This window comes from Mastomys coucha, unplaced genomic scaffold (assembly GCF_008632895.1).
Source record: "Mastomys coucha isolate ucsf_1 unplaced genomic scaffold, UCSF_Mcou_1 pScaffold8, whole genome shotgun sequence".
NCBI lineage: Eukaryota > Metazoa > Chordata > Mammalia > Rodentia > Muridae > Mastomys > Mastomys coucha.
In genome coordinates, this window is record NW_022196914.1 from 52,439,994 (window position 1) to 52,460,705 (window position 20,712).

General features: G+C 40.8%; 1 protein-coding gene across 4 annotated transcripts in view; it reads right to left on the reverse strand.

Annotated features, from left to right (window-relative positions):
* Window positions 1-20,712, reverse strand: part of Rasgrf2 (Ras protein specific guanine nucleotide releasing factor 2) — a 232,163-nt gene that overhangs the window by 114,322 nt on the left and 97,129 nt on the right. For all 4 annotated transcript variants that reach the window (XM_031359985.1, XM_031359984.1, XM_031359983.1 and 1 more), the window contains exons 8-12: window positions 19,618-19,727; window positions 18,787-18,905; window positions 13,665-13,825; window positions 12,467-12,533; window positions 11,849-11,985 (exon numbers count right to left, since the gene is read on the reverse strand). In XM_031359985.1, coding sequence (XP_031215845.1) covers window positions 11,849-11,985; window positions 12,467-12,533; window positions 13,665-13,825; window positions 18,787-18,905; window positions 19,618-19,727 — 594 coding nt within the window. The remainder of the gene's footprint in view (window positions 1-11,848; window positions 11,986-12,466; window positions 12,534-13,664; window positions 13,826-18,786; window positions 18,906-19,617; window positions 19,728-20,712) is intronic.

Here is a 20,712-nt window from a genome sequence, read left to right on the forward strand (position 1 = left end):
TTTTCTCAGCTCTCTCCCTTCACAAACATAGGACTGCGTATTTTGGGAATTAGGAAATATAAGCAAAAGGAGAATATAGATCTTCACCATCTTAGACTTTTATTTTTATTTCACTTTGAAGACTTATTTGTTTTTACTTATGTGTATGAGAGTTTTGTGCACACACGTGTAAGTGTACCACATGCCTTCCCAGTGCCTGAGAGCCCTGGAGAGGGCATCATATTCCCTAGAACTGGACTAATGCAGTTGCTAGCCACTATGTGAGTGCTGAGAACTGAATCCTGCTCCTCTGCAAGAGCAATAGATGCTCTTAACCTTTGAATCATCTCTCCAGCCCTGCATTTTTTTATTTTTATTTATGATATATTTCAACTATCCAGAAAAGAACAAGACAATCACATGCCAGCCACCCAAACTTAACTCATATCAACACATTTGAGTATAAGGTATTCTTTGTCCTTTAAGGATATGAAACACAATAAACAGAGCAGAAGCCCCTTTATTCTTCCAATTCTCTGGGCTTCTCCCACTCAGATGTAAGCACCAGTTGAGCTAATGGAACCTTCTCTGTCTTAGTGATGAAACAATACAACCAAAAGCAACCAGGGGAGGAAAGGGTTTATTTTGATTACATGTCCACATTATAGTCCATCACTGAAGAAAGTCAAGACAGGAGCTTGAGGCAGGAACCTGGAAGCAGGAACTGATGCAGAAGCAGTGGGACACTGCTTACTCTTTGCAGGAAAACATTGTTTGACCTTATGGCCTTCCTTTTTGTACACCTCAGAACCACCTGCCCAGGGGCTTCACCACCCTGCCCACATGAACCATTGAGCAATAAAACACCCTACAGACTTGCTTTCAAGCAATCCATATAGAGCCATTTTCCTAGTTAAGGTTCCTCTAGCCTGCGACAAGTTGATGAAAACAAAACACTCAGCAGAACACTCACTCATTCTTATCTCCTTTCTAAATATTAGCTATATTTGAGTGTATTTGTACATTGTGATATATTTTATTATCTGTAGTTTTAAAATTCAGAAAGATGTTTGCATTCTTCATCCAACATTGCTTTGAGACTTATTTCTGTTCATCTGTATTGCTTATTGATTCATTTTAACCGTGATGTATCCTACTGTCTAAACAGACCTATTTATATAGTTAAGAGGTTTGAGAAGCACCTAAAGAAATGTTCAACATCCTTAGTCATCAGGGAAATGAAAATCAAAACAACCCTGAGATTCTACCTCACACCAGACAGAATGGCTAAGATAAAAAACTCAGGTGACAGCAGATGCTGGAGAGGTTGTGGAGAAGGAAGAACACTATTTCATTGCTGGTGGGATTGCAAACTGGTACAACCACTCTGAAATTCAATTTGGCAGTTCCTCCGGAAATTAAACATAGTTCTACCGGAGGACCCAGCTATTCCACTCCTGGGCATACACCCAGAAGATGCTCCAACATGTAATAAGGACATATGCTCTACTATGTTCATAGCAGCCTTATTTATAATAGCCAGAAACTGGAAACAACCCAGATGTCCTTCAACAGAAGAATGGGTACAGAAAATGTGGTACATCTACACAATGTAGTACTACTCAGCTATTAAAAACAATGAACTTATGAAATTCTTAGGGAAATGGATGGATCTGGAGAATATCATCCTGAGTGAGGTAACCCAATCACAAAAAGAACACACATGGTATGCATTCTCTGATAAGTGGATATTAGTCCAGAAGATCGGAATACACAAAGTACAATCCACAAACCACAAGAAACTCAAGAAGAAGGAAGACCAAAATGTGGATACTTCATTCCTTCTTAAATGGGGCAACAAAATATCCATGGAAGGAGTTGCAGAGACTATGGAGCAGAGACTGAAGGAAGGACAATCCAGAGACTGCTCTACCTGGGAATCCTTCCCATATTCAATAATCGAATCCAGACACTATTGTGGATGCCTGCAAGTGCTAGCTGACAGGAGCCTGATATAGCTGTCTCCTGAGAGACTCTGACAGTACTTGACAAATACAGAAGTAGAGGCTCACAGCCATCCATTGGACTGAGTACAGGGTCCCCAATGAAAGGACCCAAGGAGCTGAAGGGTTTGTAGCCCCTTAGGACGAACAACAATATGAACTAACTAGTACCCTCAGAACTCCCAGGGATTAAACCAACAACCAAAGAGTACAGATGGTAGGAATAACGGCTCCAGCTGCATATGTATAGTACAGGATGGCCAACTAAGCCCTTGGCCCCGTGAAGGCTCTATGCCCCAGTGTAGGGGAATGCCAGGGCCAGGAAGCAGGAGAGGGTGGGGTGGTGAGTAGGGGGAGGGGGGAGGGAACAGGGGTTTGTTTTTGTTTTTGTTTATTTTTATTTTATTTCTTTTTTTGGTGGGGAAACTGGGAAAGGAGATAGCGTATGACACGTAAATAAAGAAAATATCTAATTAAAAAAAGAGGTTTACATTTTCTGCTATAACAAAAGTACAACTAAGTTTACAGATTTCTGCTTGTGAAAATGTTTTTACCATTATATCTTTAGCTATTCAAAGTAATTTTAAGATTTTTCTTTTTGTATTTATTTGATCTTCTTCAGATTTGCCTCATTGTCTAAATGAGAATTTACTTGAGTATAAGAAGTTCAGAATTCTGCATATTTCTTTAATCTGATGTGTCATATCTTTCATTTTTTATAAAAATCCCTACTCATGTTCACTGAGATGATGACATTTTCTTTTTCTCTAATCTTTCTAATCCTCTTGCAAGCCTTCCAGTGCCATTCTCGATTGTGGAATCTCTTTCAACTGGCTTTCCTGTACTCAACAGAACTTTCTTACAAATGTCTTACTGAACCTTGATCTTCTCATCAGCCATGATTAATCTATTGTGTTTAATGAATTTCCCAAGATTTGTAATTTTGATGTTTGTAGTTTCCATTGAAGACTATTTGTTAGGGGTGGAGCTGGGGGAGCTCAATTGTTGGGAGCACCCACTACTCTTCCAGAGAACTCAGGTTCAATTCCCAGCATCCACATGGCAGCTCACAACTGTCTGTGCCTCCAGTTCCAAGAGATCCAACACCCTCACACAGACATACATTTAGGCATAACACCATTGCACATAAAATAAAATAAATACATCATTTTTAAAAAGATTATCTATTCAGTTCCAGGCCTCGTCATTATTTTAAGGCAGCAATGGATTTCCTCCTACAGCCTCCCTCCACCTTGGTTCCTTTCTTGTATCGTTTTATTGTGTTTTAATCATTTTTAGTTTACAGTCCTAATGGTATTATCCACTCCATTGTCTGAAGTTCATTCAAAGCGCTGCTGTGCTCAGTAGAGATATCTTACCCACCAGGTTTGTGATTTTGTTTTTGTTTTTGTTTTTGTTTTTTTAATTTCAGCTAATGTCATAAACCAAGTGCTGCTGAGAGAATAGATCTAGACTCATTTCCACAACCCTCTGGGGGATTTCAGCAATCAATAATTTCTCAGCTTGGGATTTTTGTGCCATTAAATTGTAATTCCATAAGCCAGAGATACCTTGTCAGGATCTGCTCAGAAGGACAAATGCCGTATTTCTTTCTGTGCCAATGCGTGAAAAAATTTAAGTTCTTGTCTTGCAAAAGAGATAGCTTCTAATGCCCAGTCTTTGAATAAGGATCCTGATTACTTTCATCGATCTAAGGCTTTCTCTCACCCTCTTCCTGTATTAATTCTCCTGTAGCCAAGGGCCAACCTCCAACTATACCCATTCCCCAGGCTCAGGATCTTTGGAGGACAAGCTTTTAGACTTCTTATTTCTTGTTATTAGATATTTCTCTTCGTACCTATATGTATCACCTACATGTGACATTTGTTTATGTTATGAATTTATGTATTAAATATCTCTGTTCTATCACTAGACCTGAATCAGTCTTGTTCTCTATATTTCCAGGGCTACAACTTGACATAAATGTTTATATCCAAAAGGAGAAATTTATGTGACAATTTCAGATATCTCATCTAGGGTCAGGTCTCACATATAAATCTTTCCAGTTCACTGTGTGGAGTATTAAAGTTATTTTCAACATGAATGAAAAGAAACAACATTCACTTATATTCAAGTTTCAAAAGTAAAAATAAAGATATACAGGTAGTAAGAAGCATAGTTCAAAAGTGCATACATACTTAAGTAATTACATTTCAGTTATGTGAAAGGTCTTTGACAAATGCTACACAATGTTCAACCATCTGTGAGATAAATAGAGGGATAAGTAGAAGGCAGATAGCTAGATGTTAGATAGATGGTAGGTAGCCATGATAGATAATGGATGGATGAATGGATGGATGGATGGATGGATGGATAGATAGACAGATCATGTCATAACAAAGGAGCAGTTTTTATCCACTCTACCTCAGCCAGTTTTTAGCTTTTAGCTCACTTCTACTTAGGGCTTTGAATAACACAATAAGGCACCATTTTACACAAAAGCTAAGCTACAGTAGAATTTGCCCAGGCAAGTTTATATACAAAAATAATTGAAGTGGAAGGTATAGTACAAACAACAGACACCCTGTATCTCTAGATTCAATATCCATGTTTCAGTAAACGATGGATGAGAAATACTGAGGCAAATTTTATCTCTATAAACATGCAGTTTTTTCTTGCCATTATTCCCTAAACAATATAGTCTAGCCATGATGAAGCAGCTGATAGTGTTACTTTAAGCACTGTTTCAAATGTTGTCAATGATCTAAAGATGCTGATTTAAAGGATGCAGGAGGCTGTGTGCAAATATTTCAAGAAACTTAAACATCCATAGATGTTGGTATCCTACGGAACCTAGAGTCAATCAATGCCACAGATGCAGAAGGGACTTCATTTTTATGATGCATGCATCTTTGGTGTTGGTGAGAAATGACTGTGCCTGAGGAAAATGAGTACATTTTTCTAGCTTAGAAGAAATGTGCAATAAATAAGCAGGGTGTCAGATGGCTTTGTCATCCTGAATTTGTGTGAATTGCAATATGTGGGTTAAAGGGGGGTCCTGTGTCCTCTCAGGATTTGGGTAGCTCAGCAGAAGTAGAAGTTTTGACTGTGCAGATCCCACGCCGGGGCCGAACAGGTGTCGGGCTATGTGAAAGCTGCGGGATCCTGCTCCAGGGTCGGGGAGCACAGTCTGAGCCCCCTGGGGAATGGTGGAGTTGGCTTGAGGATCCAGGACCTATATGGAGGCTGAGGACTTCAGGTTTTCAGACTCTTGGGCATCCCAGACATCGATGGATGGCACAAAAGAACTGAGAAAAGAATGCTCCCCATCCCCCTCAAGCTGGATCTAGCCCGGGGCCAAAAGGGAAAAGAGGGGAGGAGAGCTCCGGCTGGGTCTCTGGGGAGGAGAGAGTCCTTGGCTTGCTCAGTTGGTGGCTTGTCTTAAAGGAGTCCATGGCTGGGAGTGCAGAGAGGCCTTCTGAGGGAGACTAGGCACAGTTCTTTAGAGGAAGGCCTTCTCCATCGTTCCTGTTGAGGGTATTGGGGCGTTGCCCTTGTAACTGAACTAGGTATGACTGATGGTCACAGACCTATGGAGTGGAGAGCTGTGGCCTTATGTCAAGAGCCTGGTGTCTAGGAGTGTGGCAAAACTCCAACCGTCCCTTGCAGGCTACAGTCACTTGCTGGGTCACGGGGGTTTTATACCTAGCTCAACCAGAAACTAGGCTGCCTTTAATGGTCCCACAGCAATAAACCTTGAAACTAATAGGATAATATAAGTGGTCCCATGGAGTTTAATTCATTAAAAATATCTTACATTTACTTATTTGTGTGTGTGTGTGTGTGTGTGTGTGTGTGTTTGTGTGTGTGTGTGTGTGTGTGTGTGTGTGTGTGTGTGTGAGAGAGAGAGAGAGAGAGACCATGTAGAGATGCCATAGCCCATCCAAGTGTGAAAGCTAAAGGACAACCTGCAGGAGTCAGTTCTCTCCTTCCCCTGGGTCAAACTCAGGTCATTAGGCTTGGCAGCAAGTGCACTACCCATTGAGCCATCTTGCTTGTCCTCAATCAGCCCTTAACTAGGATCTATGTGAAAATAGGTCCATTCACAAAACAAAACAAACAAAAACAGGACATGTATATGTTGATGGCTATGGATAGCCTATGCATGACGGGTTTAGATGATGATGGGTTTGGAGAAGTGTTAACGGGTTTTGCTTTGGGTTTGCAGGTTCTGTCCACAGGTCAATGGTCTATCTACTGTGGGATACTGTGTCATCACATTGTTTTGGAGTCTCAATGCTTACAGGTAGTAGGAAGAAATATTTGATCCCACTGTTCTTTGAATTCACCATTTTTATGTTAAAGTACAAAATTGATTTCAGTGTAGCTATTTTAAGGGCAGCATGACCAGTATACTACAAATTTTCTACATAGAAAAATTTGTCTAAACTTTGGCCCAAAATGTAGAGTTTCTGCCCAAGACAAAAAGTTGGGAGAATTTTAATTCTGCATTTTAGTTAATTTTCATAATTACTTCAAAATCTGTTCAATGCTCCATTATGCATGTGAGGAAGACAGGCAGCAATGAGCATGCCACACTGAATGAATGGTCAGCTCTTTGCCTCAAGTCCTTCTCTATAAATAGATGAAGAAAGGGGAAAGAATTATTGGTTGAGACCATTAGCTATTTGCATGTTTTGTTGGAGGTGCCAACCTTTAATTATGGCTTTACTGGTGTAACTAGAGGTGTAATTAATCATTCAAGTAATTGTTCCTCCTTAAAATTACAGCTTTGGGCACAGAGACCTGGCAAAACTGCAAGTCTTGGATTTTGTAGAGTTCCTTCTGTGACAGTGGGACCAGCTCCCTTCTGGGGATCTGCTTGACTGTCTTAAAAAAGACCCATGAGTGACAAGCGCCACACGAGAGCCTAGCATTGTACCTTCAAATCAAGCCCCGGGAAAACTAAGATGTCGTCATGCAAAAGACAAAACAATATTCATAATCTGAATTGAAAGAAGATGTTAGTCTCCCTGGTCTGTAAAGATAGTTCTAATGAATTAACATTCCATTGGTATAAACAAGGAAGAAGTAGACATGGCTGGAAACGTTAATCTCTTGAGTAACTACAAAGATGTAGAATGACTGGAAGGCAAAACCCAATTTTCCATTAAACTGGAAGACATGGTAACATGTCAGGGTTAGCATTTGACAGGACACAGTGATGGGATGGTACTCATGGCACAAAGAATAATGCCTTGGTTTTGGGGGGATGGGGAATATTGGACATTGAACCAAGAAATCACACATAGGAGGCAGGTACTCTGCCTATACCCTCATTCCTTTCTACAGCTGACTTAAATACTTCCTGAAGGAAATGTGAACTGCGGCCAAGCACGAATCATTAACTAAAATCATTAAAATGATCGTGGCCTTTATGCCAACCTTACAGTCTTTGTGGGGAGTGTAGCAGGGGAGGACCTGGAAGTGGGGAGAGATCTCCTCCCAGAGTTAGCAGCACATTACTGGGAAACAGCACACATACTCAATACTCAGCAGATTGAAGAAAAGCTATAAAAGTGGTAAATTAATGTGATAGGATATATATGTGTTATGTGTGCACACACAGCTATTAAAAATAGATGTGGAAATATAAGAATATAGAATTAAATGAGGCAAAAATAATAAAAAAATAATAATTCACTGAAGCCAAACCATAAAATCATGTTTGAATGAATTTTAGGGTCTTTGGAGATGGAATGAGTTCATTCTTTGGGACAGAAATTCTGTAATATATAGGAAGAAGTGATCTAAAGAGCTTGTTAAGTCTAGGGCATTTCAAATGTCATCTAGGATTTAGATTCTCAATGCTGCATTTGAACAAAGTTCCTTAGTAATACTAACATAAGTAACGTGTAGAAAACACTTCAGTAAACATCTTGGTAAACATCTTCAGTAAACGTCTTGGTGTGCTGCATGATGGGAATATTTCTAGTTCATCTTTGTGGCCATGTTTTCCCACATAAACAAGCAAATATTAAAGAGAACTTTTTCAAGCATGTGGTAGGCTCTTCAGTTAATAATAAATATGTTCAGCTATACTTGTGAGGCTAACAAATTCTATGAATGTTCATGTGATGTTTGGGCGAAGCATGAGTCCAACTGAGATATAACCAGGCATGTAGACTGTAGGTTGGACTCAATCAGTAACAGAGCATTCAGTACCTACTATTTGTCTTTCAAACTCTACACCAAGATTAAAAGACATCTCAGATCACTCACAGCCCTAACTAGTTGCAGCAGAACTTCACACAAGACTCCTCCCTCCTCCTTGCATGCTTTCTTCAGTTGGCTTCCAGGATGCCACCAAACCACTGCCATCCTTCTACTATGCTAGTGGCTCTTTCTTGGACATCTCTGCTGTTCCTTCTGGCTTCTCTTTCAGGGCAGGACCATCTTCTCACACCTATCCATTTTCTCTTGTGATTTCAACAGTCTCAGCATAGACTTATAGCACCTGAATGATGTAGATTCCCCACCTGGGCATCTCTCCTAAAGCCCAAAATCCCATGTGCCCTGCTTACTTGACTCCTCTCAAATATCTCTTGGTCTTCACAGACTCAACATATTTGAAAGTAAGCCCACATTCATCCAGAAAATCTTGCCCCAGCAGCCTTCCCATCTCAGTTATTGACAAGTCAATTCCTGTGTTTGCTTAGGCCATAGACCCTCCTATTACCTGACTTATCATTTCCTCTCTCTTCCATGATAAAACCCCACTGGCCCCTCCTTCAGAATGAACACAAAGCAGATGCCCTACGCCCAGCTCCATTGCTGCCAGGCTGTGTGAGTCTTTCTGGTCTGTAAGAGCATTCTCCTTTACCACTCTGTGCCAGCTGGCTGTCCAGCTCAGTCTGCTCTCTCCATGATACCTGTAGTGACCTTCCAAGGCCTAAATTAAATGTCATAATCCATGTGCTCAACTCCCTTAATAGCATTCATCTGACTTGAAGTACAAATTAAAACCTTTCCCCTGCTGAGGACTGAATCCCTGATCTGGCCCTATGACATCTTACTAGGACCATGCTTTGCAGTCTGGTCGCACTGGCTTTCATGGTAGTCCCTAAAACACAGCGTTCTCTTGCTTTAGAGTCCTTGCAATCACCACTTCCTCCTGTGGGAATGACTTTCACTTCATCTCATGTCCATGTGCTATTCCCATTCACTACACTTGATTTTTTTAAGTGTTTTGTTTAAACACTGGGGCACATGCGAGCGTGCATGCGTGCGTGCGTGCGTGCATGCGTGCATGCGTGCGTGCGTGCGTGCGTGCGTGCGTGTGTGTGTGTGTGTGTGTGTGTGTGTGTGTGTGTTCTTAATAAGGAATGCTATCAATATAAGGAAAGTTCTTGTTGCTGTCTCCTCTTTTTCTTATTTTATGTCACAGTGGCCTAGAATAGCACTTGGCATAGTAACACTGCATAAATATATTCTCTGAAAGAATAAAACTGTAAGGTCACATGATGACAGGCATCGTTGAAGACAGTCATTTTCTGTGTTAATTTCATTTCTACCCAAAGAGCTATAACTTTCTAGTAATGCCCTTTAACCACTGATACAATCTAGCATTGTTTTGTACTAAGGATCACACTCGCCATTGCACCTGGAAGAATAAGGAGGAAGTTGAACACTTTTGCCTCGAACCATAGTCTAAGTAGAAAGAAGATCTCACTTGAATGCTTGTGGCAGGCAAAAGCCCATCCTCTAAAAGACCAAGCATGGACTCACTCCTGTGCTCTAGGGTTTTCCCCACATGTCCCACTAGGCACTGTGAGGAAGGCTGGACACTATGATGATTAACTTGGAACCTTAGGTGCCCTGGTTACACAATAAAAAGAAGATTGAAGCAGCTGGGAAAACATCTGGTTATTCTTCCTCTTTTCCATCTTTTTATGCTTTTTTGGCTTCACAATGCTATGGAATTATGGGCACTCAGCGAGTCTTTTCTGCCATAAGAGTCAGTCAGTCCTATTACCATATGCCTGTATCTGAACAAGGCCTGGATGCATATGGCAATTCCTCAGTAAATCTTTGAATAACCAATGAATGATCCAGAATTTAATAGGATCATAGATTCTTTACAAATTGGAAAGGCTTAGTGTAGTATTAATGCAGGTTAGATGTAATAAAAGTGATAATTAACCATTATAGGAAGGTGATTTTGCTCAAAAAAAAATTAAAGAAGATCTCATATTTTTATCCATTTGGGAGCTAAAAAGGAGATAGTTTACCCACCATTACAGCAGTCTGAGGGGTAGACAGGTAGCCCACACAGGGTGTTTACTACCAACAGGAAGATCTGCCTGAGGTCTGAGTACCAACTCCAAGCAGCTGCACAACTTTGACAAAGGTGGGTTTCCTAACCCCACATTTCTGACCTGCACAGTGAAGCCAAATGAGAGTGGAGCTAGAAAACTGTTTTAAGCAATAAAACCAAAAGTTTAAGGAGTCGAACACATGATTTTAATACATGCTTCCATTCACATCTTATGAAGAAATTACTATGAATTCCTCAGAAAACAAGGAATGCCTTTGCCATTTTTCCTAGTCTTCTTCAAATGATAACTTTTTGGAAGTAAACACTGGATACTAATTAAAGATCTTATCAATTAACCAATCACTTTAGAAATGATTTCTTGCTTAATTGCAAAGGTTGGTCTGGAATCCTTAGATTCAAACAACCCTCCTGTCTTATAATAACCCTTTCCCCCACATTGGAAAATGGAGCCAGAATCCATATGGGGCATGAATCAAGTCCAGCTGTAACTAGCTTGACATCTATCCATGTGACATCACTGCCAGGATAAATGCCTCGGTTTCCTGCCTGAGCCTCACAGATCCAGGAAGAGCAAGTCATCTAGCTCCCTCATTTTCTTCTACACAAAATGCAGGAAGTTGTTTCCCAGTTTCATCCTACAGACACTGTCTCCTTGGGTTCTTTACTTTGCAGATTTTACCACCGCCCTTGTTAGCTGCTTCTGTGTCCCTCATCATTTTTCTACTTCAGAAATAGACAAGCAAAAAATACCATTGGAGTTACTGGAAAAGAAATCACTAACAGGAAAATTTCAACATTGTTCTGTTGAACAATTCTGCTCAATAGAGCTGCAGCTAGGATAGAGGGCATGGGAACTACAACACAATTACATTTTTAAAAATAATAAAATATAGTACTATAGAACCAAACCTAACATCAGACTTAGACAAAACAGATAAACAGAAGGAAAAGAGTCCAAGAGAAAGCTTAAGAAACAGACCCACTTACTCATTCTCTCAGGCATCCCATAAAACACTAAACTGGAAGCCATAATGGATATGCAGAGGACCTGGTGCAGACCCATCCAGGCCCTGTGCATTCTGCAAGTCTCTATGAGTTCATATGAGCCTTGTTCATGTTGATGCAGAGGGCCTTGAATTCTTGGTGTCCTCCATCTCTCCTGGCTCTTACACTCTTTCTGCCTCCTTTTCCATTGGATTCCCTGAGCCCTGAGTGTAGGGATTTGATTTAGAGCTGAGTGTTCCAACGTCTCTCACTATTTATACAATATCTGGGTGTGGGTCTCTGTATTTGCTCTCATCTGCTGCAGGAGGAAGCTTCTCTGATGATGGCTGAGCAAAGCACTGATCGTATTTACTGTATTTTAAGTAAACATTAACAAAGAAAGAACAACAAAAGGCTAACAGCCCAACAGCCTGTGAATCAATGGTGCCAGTAAGCCCAGCAACTTAGAGGCACACATTAATCTAGAAATCCTCACTAAATATTTATGCTGAAAATTTGTTTAAAAAAAAAATTTACTCGTTACCTGACTGATGTCGCTCATCCATGCAGCTTTCTCCTGGCGCGAAGGTGCTAACAAGACCACGGTGAAAGAGGCAGCATCAGGAGGCTCCACTACTATTTTAAAATCCAGATGTCCAAACATGTGGCCAGAACCTTTGGCTTCAGTACACATAAACCAAACGATTACATGTTAGTGCAAGAGACATGAGCAATGGCTCCTCCCATCTAGCCTTATAACTCAGGACCCACATGCATTTGAATCCAGCCTCTCTTTTCAGCAACGTGCTTCTGGAGCTTGCAGAATGGCGGAGAGATCTGAGGGCAGAGGACATCTCAACACTAATCCTCCTGGCCTGCGTTTATTTTTGTTTCTATCATATATAGAAGTCCTGATTTAACTCAAACCCCCTTTCTTCTTGGCCTGCCTGTGAAAAGGCACTACCATGAGGTAACTCTGCAGAACCTTAGTTCTCACAGATGGTTTATCAACAAGGCTCATGGGTAAAATAGATGAACAGCTCTAGCAAATTTTCCCTGGCATCAATTCTGCCGCTACAGACAGCCCTCCTTAGCTCCATAAGATGACTATCTACAGAAGTTTCCTATTTTATTCTGTTCCAAGAGATGAGACATCACTTACAGTCATCGTCGCTTGCATCAGGCTCCTCGATCAACGTACACTGAACGAGGGAGAGAACCCCACCTGTCTGGAATCAAATAGATTAGAGATGAAGAGGTTTGTGGTCTTGTGCAACTTGGGAAGTTTGCAGTTCTGCATCATAAATAATTTTTCACAGAGTTCGAAACTAAACAGAACAAGTAAATGTAAAACATTTAACTTTAATTAAATTCTTCCCACTCTTCCACTCTTACCCCCATTGTTGATAACATTTATTAAACCCAACAATGGGAGAGTATATGGTACCACAGTAACTTCAGAGAGCAACCACAGCCAAGCTCAGGACTGAACTAGCCAGCCAGCCAGGAAGTATCTTAGAAAGTAGAAGGCCATTGTCATGGGGTGAATAATAGTTTAAAAACCGGTTTTATACTTTTTGTATCATGTGTATGTGTGTGTGTGTGTGTGTGTGTGTGTGTGTGTGTGTGTGTGCGTATGTCCACATGCATGGGGCAATGCTACTGTACATGTGAGTTGGAAGAAAGTGGTGGAAATCTGTTCCCTCCTACCATGTGAGCACTAGGAATTGAATTCAAATCATATGGCTTGGTGACAGGAACCTTTATCTGTTGAGCCATCTCACTGGCCAAGTGAATACTGTTTCTAAGCAACAATAGAAGATAAATAAATAACAAGTGAGCAAACTTTTCCTGAGAAATGTCAGATAGGAGACATTTGGGGTTCCTTGGGTCACGTTCTTTCTATCCTGACTATTCACATATGTGATTTTTGGGGTGAAAGAAGCTACAGGTGTGAGTGGTTGTGTGCACATAAAATGTCAATAAGAACAGATACTAAGCTTTAAGCTCACTGCTCCTGACCCACAGTGAGATAAAATAGCAGTTGCCAAATATTTTACCAGTACACTATAGTGACTGGACAAGATATCTATGGCCCAGTAGTTGTCAAGTGATAATAATTTTGCCTAGATTTTGATTTTAATAATTCTTTATGGTGAAGCACACTTGACATAAATTTCTATTGCCTTGAATCCAAATGAGGACAAAATAACTGCCAGAGCTCCTAGGTACACACCACTCCTCCCTGTACGGTCACAGCAATCTGTTTCATGACAATAACTGGGAAGTCAGAATCAAATTAACCTCAGTGCCTCTTCAGTGCTGAGAAAATAAATGAAATTGCCATGGAAGGCTCATACCTTGAGCAAATGTAGCTTTCCTCCTGAACTTCGTGTACAAATCAGAAAGTGCTTTGTGAATAAGAAACATTGTCTCTCGCCTTCCTTTTTCAGAGACAGGGAGCCCAGGCGGACCTTACTGAGTCTCCCCCTCTCGACAGAAGGTACTTGGATAAGAGAACCTGGTGATCACAAAAGTGAAGAACAGTGAGGAATTAAAACTCTGGTGAGGACCATGCCCTTGGCAACAAACACAAGGATCTGTTTCCTGAAATACCAAGGACATATTTGTTGTGCCATCGGAACAAACGAATCTCCTCTACTCTAGCTGAGGAAACAATGTGCTGTATTTTAAGGGACAAACTGTTCCTAGCATTGATATGAAATGATTTTGACTTGATTCTTCATCTGTAAAATGGAACATAAACTTGAAAATATATGTCAGATAAAATTCGAAGCATTGACACCATTTATGATCTGATTGGGTATATTTATAAATTGTATAATTATAGATACTATGATAGTTTGATCAAAGTAAGTAGAATTTATACTTCCTGAAGCAAACAAAATACAAAGGATATTAATAGTTTACTTTGCATGTTAAAAATAGATGGTGTAATACATGCATACTATAAAAGTTCATAAATTATATAATTCAATGCAATTTAATTAAGGACTATCTTAAAGGAAAGCTATTTAAAATTGTATTTAAATTAGGTGTGAAACAATGAACCCCATTCTGTACAACTAATATATGCTAATAAAAGAGAAAAGCAAAAGTGTGTGGATAAGATGTATTTGTGAAACCTAAATGGAGAGCAAGCCACCTCAAGAGCAGAGCTATGGTCTATTTAGTGTGAGAGAAGCACAGACTTCCACAGTATTTAAATAATATTGGAGAATGCCTCCAACCACTTGTAGACTATACGCTAATAGAGACATCCGCACCTGAAAAGAAATTTCCAGTCGATTAAATATCAACCACAAAGTACCAAGATTATTGCAAACACCTTTGTCCTAACCTCTGAAGTCACTGCAGCAAGTCGTATCTGTTTATTCCACCACCTTGTGCAGCCCTGCACAGGCTCCCATGAGCCCACAAAGTGCAGAGTCAATCCTTAAATGCTATTAGTGGTATCACTCAGGGAAACAACCTTGTTTTTCCTTCTTGTTTTCTGACTTTCTTCATATTGTTTTTTTTTTTTTTATTAAAGCAAGCACAGATTGGTTGTATAAGTGAAAAAATACTTTTTTATTTAAAAAATATATACCTAAGACAATAAAACTATGTGAGTCTCAAAACCCACAAGATTAACATTAACATATAAGTGTTCCAAATCGTATCTTCCCACTAACAGAGCTGGGAAGGCATACAGGACCCAACAACACTCCATGTCCTGATCTCACATCATCTATTTAGGTGAGTGATTAAGTGGGATGCATGACAGACGGAAAGTAGGCAGTAATGCTGGGCTTAAAGAATAGCAAGGAAGCAGTCCTGGGGGAGGGAGTGGGAGTGGGAACAAAGGGCCAGGAGAAGGCTCGACTCCAGGGAAGGGTTGGACAAGAGGAAAGTAACTGGGAGGGGCGAGGTGGGTAGGACAAGCTGACAGACAGCTCATGTGGCAAAGATTTAAACTGGAGAAGGAGAGGAGGTGTGGAGACCACAGAAGGCAGGAAGGTTAGAAAGTCTATGAGCAAGTAATTTTGAGGCAAAGGCTTGGATGTCATGGGACTTGGGAGATGGAGTTAAACCCCTCCTGCATTTTACAAACGGGGAAACTGAAGCTTGAGTTTAAGTAACTCTCATAAGGTCACACATAGTCAGACAATGCAGTAGATTTAACAACATAAAAACTGGAATTTGCAAGCAATGGTGGGGTGGGGGACTAGGACAGGGATGGTGTCACCTACACCCCAGGCTCTCTAACTCAAGAGGTCAGGTTAGTCAGAGCTGAATGAAAAGGGACCCCAGTGTCTTGGTGAACAAATGGGGTTCACAAGTCCATTTTCAAAAAATCTGTAACCAAGGCAGTGCAAACTCTAAAATAATGTGTTCATTGGCACATTTAAAAGCAATTTAAGTAATTTCTAAGTTAAAAATTACAAAATTTATGGTTAGCACATCTATTAGCAATTATTGTGAATTTCAGCTTTGAGGTTTAAAAGAAAGTTTCCTTGGCAACCATACACTAATATGTTAAACTCTAACTGTTCACCGAACAGGAGACTATCTATGTTAGATGAGGATGGAGATCTAGTCAACTAAAACTAAAAGCAAGCAATCTCAAGACTCTTCGGTTTATAAAATAAAATGCTTGAAAAATGTGTCCTAAGTTGTTTTTGTCACAATTCATCTTTTGTTTGACATATTTCAATATGGCCATGTGACTTTCAGAAATGATTCCTCTCTAGTTAATGTAAATTAGATAAATAATTGGTATTACAGAAGTGATTACCGAACCCTTTCTATTAGACCACTACTGTGCCTCAGTCCTCAGCATCCCATATCCTGGGTATCTAATGATTGAGGTCAACTGTGGAGAGCTTCTTCTTACCCTTCCACTATGAATGCCCATAGAATGGCCTCTAAGACTGGCCAATGCCTCTGTTCTGAATTCTGCTCACCAATGAGTGTATGAATAGCATCTTTAGGCCTGGAGCTTGGTATCTGAGATGGTAAAGCCCTCATGCTCTCTGCTGTACATCTTACTCTAGGGAGACCTTACTGAGGACCTGGGGGATTGATTTTTCTTGGAAATCATATGAAGTTGAACGCTGACCTGTGCATATGCAAACACCTATATACTGAAATAAACCTTATATCACCCATCGGAGTAGTCAATAAAAATACTAGAACACCATTAGAGATACATTGTAGTCAGTTTAGTGGGAAATAAAAACCCTTGTAGTTTAATGAGTAATACTGTTAAAAATGTGTTTTGCGGGTGTTAAAGCCCACTAAGAATATTTAGTAAAAGTGTTAATAGGAAAAATTAAAGAAAAACAGTACACACCTTCCAATTATAACCAATTATTTTCTAACTTTAGGTGAAATTCTAATGTTTAGAAACAACCTTTATTGAATAACCCCTAAACAGACTAAACACACAGCAAGATTGTGAAGCAACTGACTCCACAGACCTTGCCACAATAGTAATATCCAGGGCAGTCACGGCTGACCCTGCCTTAGCTATGTGACATACAACAGAATAAGTAACATTCAGACATGGCTTCAAGGGAGAAGCAGGAGATGATTTTTTACTTCTAAGAGTGTAATAAAAAAAATGTGACTTGTTCAATACATGTGACCCTCAAACATGTCTCATTCCTTGTGTGTATGTGTGTGTATGTAGGTGTGTGTGGGGGGGTGTCAGACTCAAAGAAATCTAAGTTTTATAAATACAATGAGTGCTTGTGAGTAATAATACTGCTAGATCAAAAGTACCTTCAGAAACTGTATGCAAGTTACAGGGAGGTTTCCATCCATTATTAGATCCAAAGTACATGTCAATTATGAGACATTTTAGAGAACCCCAAGTACAAGAAAAATATAAAATAAATAGCTTACAATCACAACTTCAATCAACAAATTATTCAGTCTACCTGAATGCCCCATTTCCCAGTAGCTTTAATACTAGACAAGGTGAGGCACAGAGAAGTCTGGAACCTTTCAGACCTTGCAGTTCCTGGGAGAGGGAAGCATACAGATAGATACTGCACACAAAAGCACAGACTCCCTGCTCCCAAGCAAAGTGCCTTGGAAACAGAGAAGGTAACTCTCTTGGAAACTCAAGACTTGTTATCTGATCTGAGCTTGCTAGGCCATGCAGACCTTTCATAGGCACGAAAGAGACAGGGTAGAGCCTCCACTCCCAGGTAGACAGCACCATTGAAGGCACAGGCAGGCAATGGACCGTGAGGCAGAAAGTCAGTCACCATAGGGACACAGTGTGCACAGGGCAGTAGGACAGAAATCCGAAAGGCCTGGTGCTGGCAATACTGTATTCAGTTTGCTATTACCTTAAAAACAGTTAGTATGTGATGTCAAAAACGGAAAAGCAATAATTTCTAAAATATGCTTCCCAACTATAGCATATTTGTTGTGTCTCTCTTCAAAAATAAATAACAGAAAACAGAATGGTGTGTACTCTAAGCAAATAATAATAATAATAATGTGGACTGCATAATATCTTATTTGATGAGGTAAAAAAATATTTTAAGCAGCATATTATGAAAGGCAACAGTAATAGCTTCAAATAGTGTTGGCACACCAAGGCTAGAAGCAGTATTAATGATTAATTCAAGTTCCAAATTTATGTTTCGATCCATACTCATTTCAAAACTATAAAGATATGTAGCATATTGATTGCTCAGATCCAGCTCACAGAGCATGCTCTCCTCCCCCAAGATACCTAAGCACTTGGAAGCATCTTGGGGCGTAGCTAACTTCTTGCGCTTTGCAATAAGGGCTGAGGGGGGATCTGCATCGTCAGGCTGTTTCTTCTCCAACACTTGTGATACAGCTTCATCTCTTCAAAAGCTTAATTATCAGGTGTTGCCCCTCACAGCACACACAGAACAGCAACACTATCTCCAAAGTCTAGCAGGAACCACTCCGTCTGGTAACTGGAGCTACTGATTGGATCATATCATATCATGTGACATCACATGACACTGACTCAGGAAGTGAGAATGGGAAAAGAGAACGATAGTCCGCTGTTTTGACTTTGGACATTGTCCCTGCTCTTATGTGCAAGAGTTTTGAGGAATGCCACTTTCTCCTGAGCCTTTGCCTGATTGGCATCATCACCTGGCACTGCTCTTCCAATTGGCCAGACCGACCTGTCCTCCTTGGAGCTGTAGAGAATGTCCGGTCCACTGAGGAGGAGAGTCCAGCCAGAGTGTGATTTACTGTGGCACCCGTGATTTACTATTATTGTGTTGCTGTTTTTCATGTCCCCTGAAAAGAAATAGCACAGAAGTGGGCCTCAACCACAGCCTTGGTCAAGGCCACAGGAGTGTCCTGAATGAACTGCACCAAACACGCAGGCCTACTTCAGAACGAGTCCCTGGATCTGCCAGAGATACTGTGACAGACACGCAGATCTCATAAGTAGAGGGTCGGATCAGCAGGTCTTACCTTGTCGGATGAAAGTTTGGCTGGTGTCCAGCAAAATGTCGCAGCCCTCCACGATCATCCTCTCAATGGCGAGGTTTTTCCGTATGTTCTCCGTGTCGCTGACTTCATCATGCATCACTCTGTCAACACAATGGGGACAAGAAAGAGGAGGAGACAGTAGTTACTGCTCTAACAGATGGGGAAAGAGAACTACCTGAGATGCTGGTAGGAATGGATCTAACTGAGACAGTAAGCTAAGACTGACCTCTGGGCTTCAGCCAGTCACAGCCCAAAGCAAGGCCACACTGTGTGAGCTCGGTGTGAAAGGTAAGCAGACCAGCCATCAGTGAGTGGCAAAGATGGCTTTGGATGCAACAGTAAAGAGCCCAGCATCCTACAAATGGCTCCCTTCCTTAACATTGATGAGTTACTCCTTGAGGACACGCACTAAGAGACTGCTACACTACTGTCCCATTTAATCCGAATAGCATTGATGACAACCTGCCTGTTCTCCAGCTTCTCAATAAATTTGAATACAAAATGCAACAGAAAGTCGTTTTTCTATTATTGATGACAAGACAGAAAATATTTGCAAACTTAACCACTTAATATTCCTGATCTCAACTATGTAAATTCATGTGCTATGAGAACTTTCCAAAGACATTTTTCTTGGCTAAAGTGAATGCACATAGTAATTTAGTACCATCTCTTTCACTCTGCGATTAAGCAAAAAATGTTGGATCTAACATTTGCTTCCTCTCCCTTGAGATCCGCATAGCCCTGGCTTCCAGAGAAAGCTACCACACTGTCTCTCCCCCAACTCTAAACCCTTTCCACAAGTTCTCTGCATACCTGGACAGTTCCTCCAGCTTTGACTTAGCGAACTCCAGACTTTTCCTCTCCACATGTTCATGGGGGGTGTGAGCCAGGAGTTCATGCAGCGTGATGATATACCTGGGAATCTAAACACATTCACAGGTGAGGGTGAACACGAGGGGCAGGTGGGTGACAGGGGGCCCTCTCTACCTGGCCATTATCCTCAGATAGGTCATCCCTACCCTTATAATTCTGATGATTTTACAGCTTTTTAAAGGCATGCATAAACATGAGGTATGCTTCAAACCTCATACACCAAAACCTAAACCAAAAAATGCAAGAAAAATTGATCATAAAGGAAGAAACCTAGAATAAAGGAGTCATTATTTAAGTTTGTACACAAGCATGCATTTTTGAATCAAGGCTTCTGCAGACCCAAGTCATAGGGAAACAAACATGGCTGCCATCGAGTCATTTGAATCTACTTTTAAAGACATGCTGTCTGTTCATATGCTTATTTAAAACTTGACAGTCCTGACAACGCTCTCTTTAACGTTTGGAATCAGGAGGGATACTCTGACCCTGATTTGTCCAACGTCACCCTGTAGCAGTGAAAGTATTGGTTAACTGGGCTGTTTATTTGTGTTTACATTAGAAACAGTTTCTGTAAACGGCAAAACCTCACCAGCCATACAAGACCTCTAGTAAGCCAGAGAAGAGATTTAACTCAAGTTACAGAGACTCAACAAACCTTTCTCTCTCTTGTGCTCACAAAACAGCCCCTTAGAAAGCAGGGAGTTAGGTTTAAGAAGAGTGTGTGTGAACGGCCACTCCCATCACACCCTTTTCTGTGGACCAGGGAGAGCTCTGAGCTTTGTGGACATGTCCACTCCTCTAGCTAAGCAAGTTCTCCACTTGGGAAGTGAGGAAATAGACTACAATGAGGTCCAGTAACTTATCTAAGGTAGACCTCCCAGGAAGTGGCAGCCGCTGGAATCTAGGGTCCTTGGTTTTCATCTGCACTTGAAAGAACCTCTAAGAACAGGACGGAAAAGCAGCTTCCCAGAGTTCTGTGTGGAGGCCTTCCCTCTGCCCTTAGAGATGGTGGCCCTATCTGTAGATAAGCCTCTG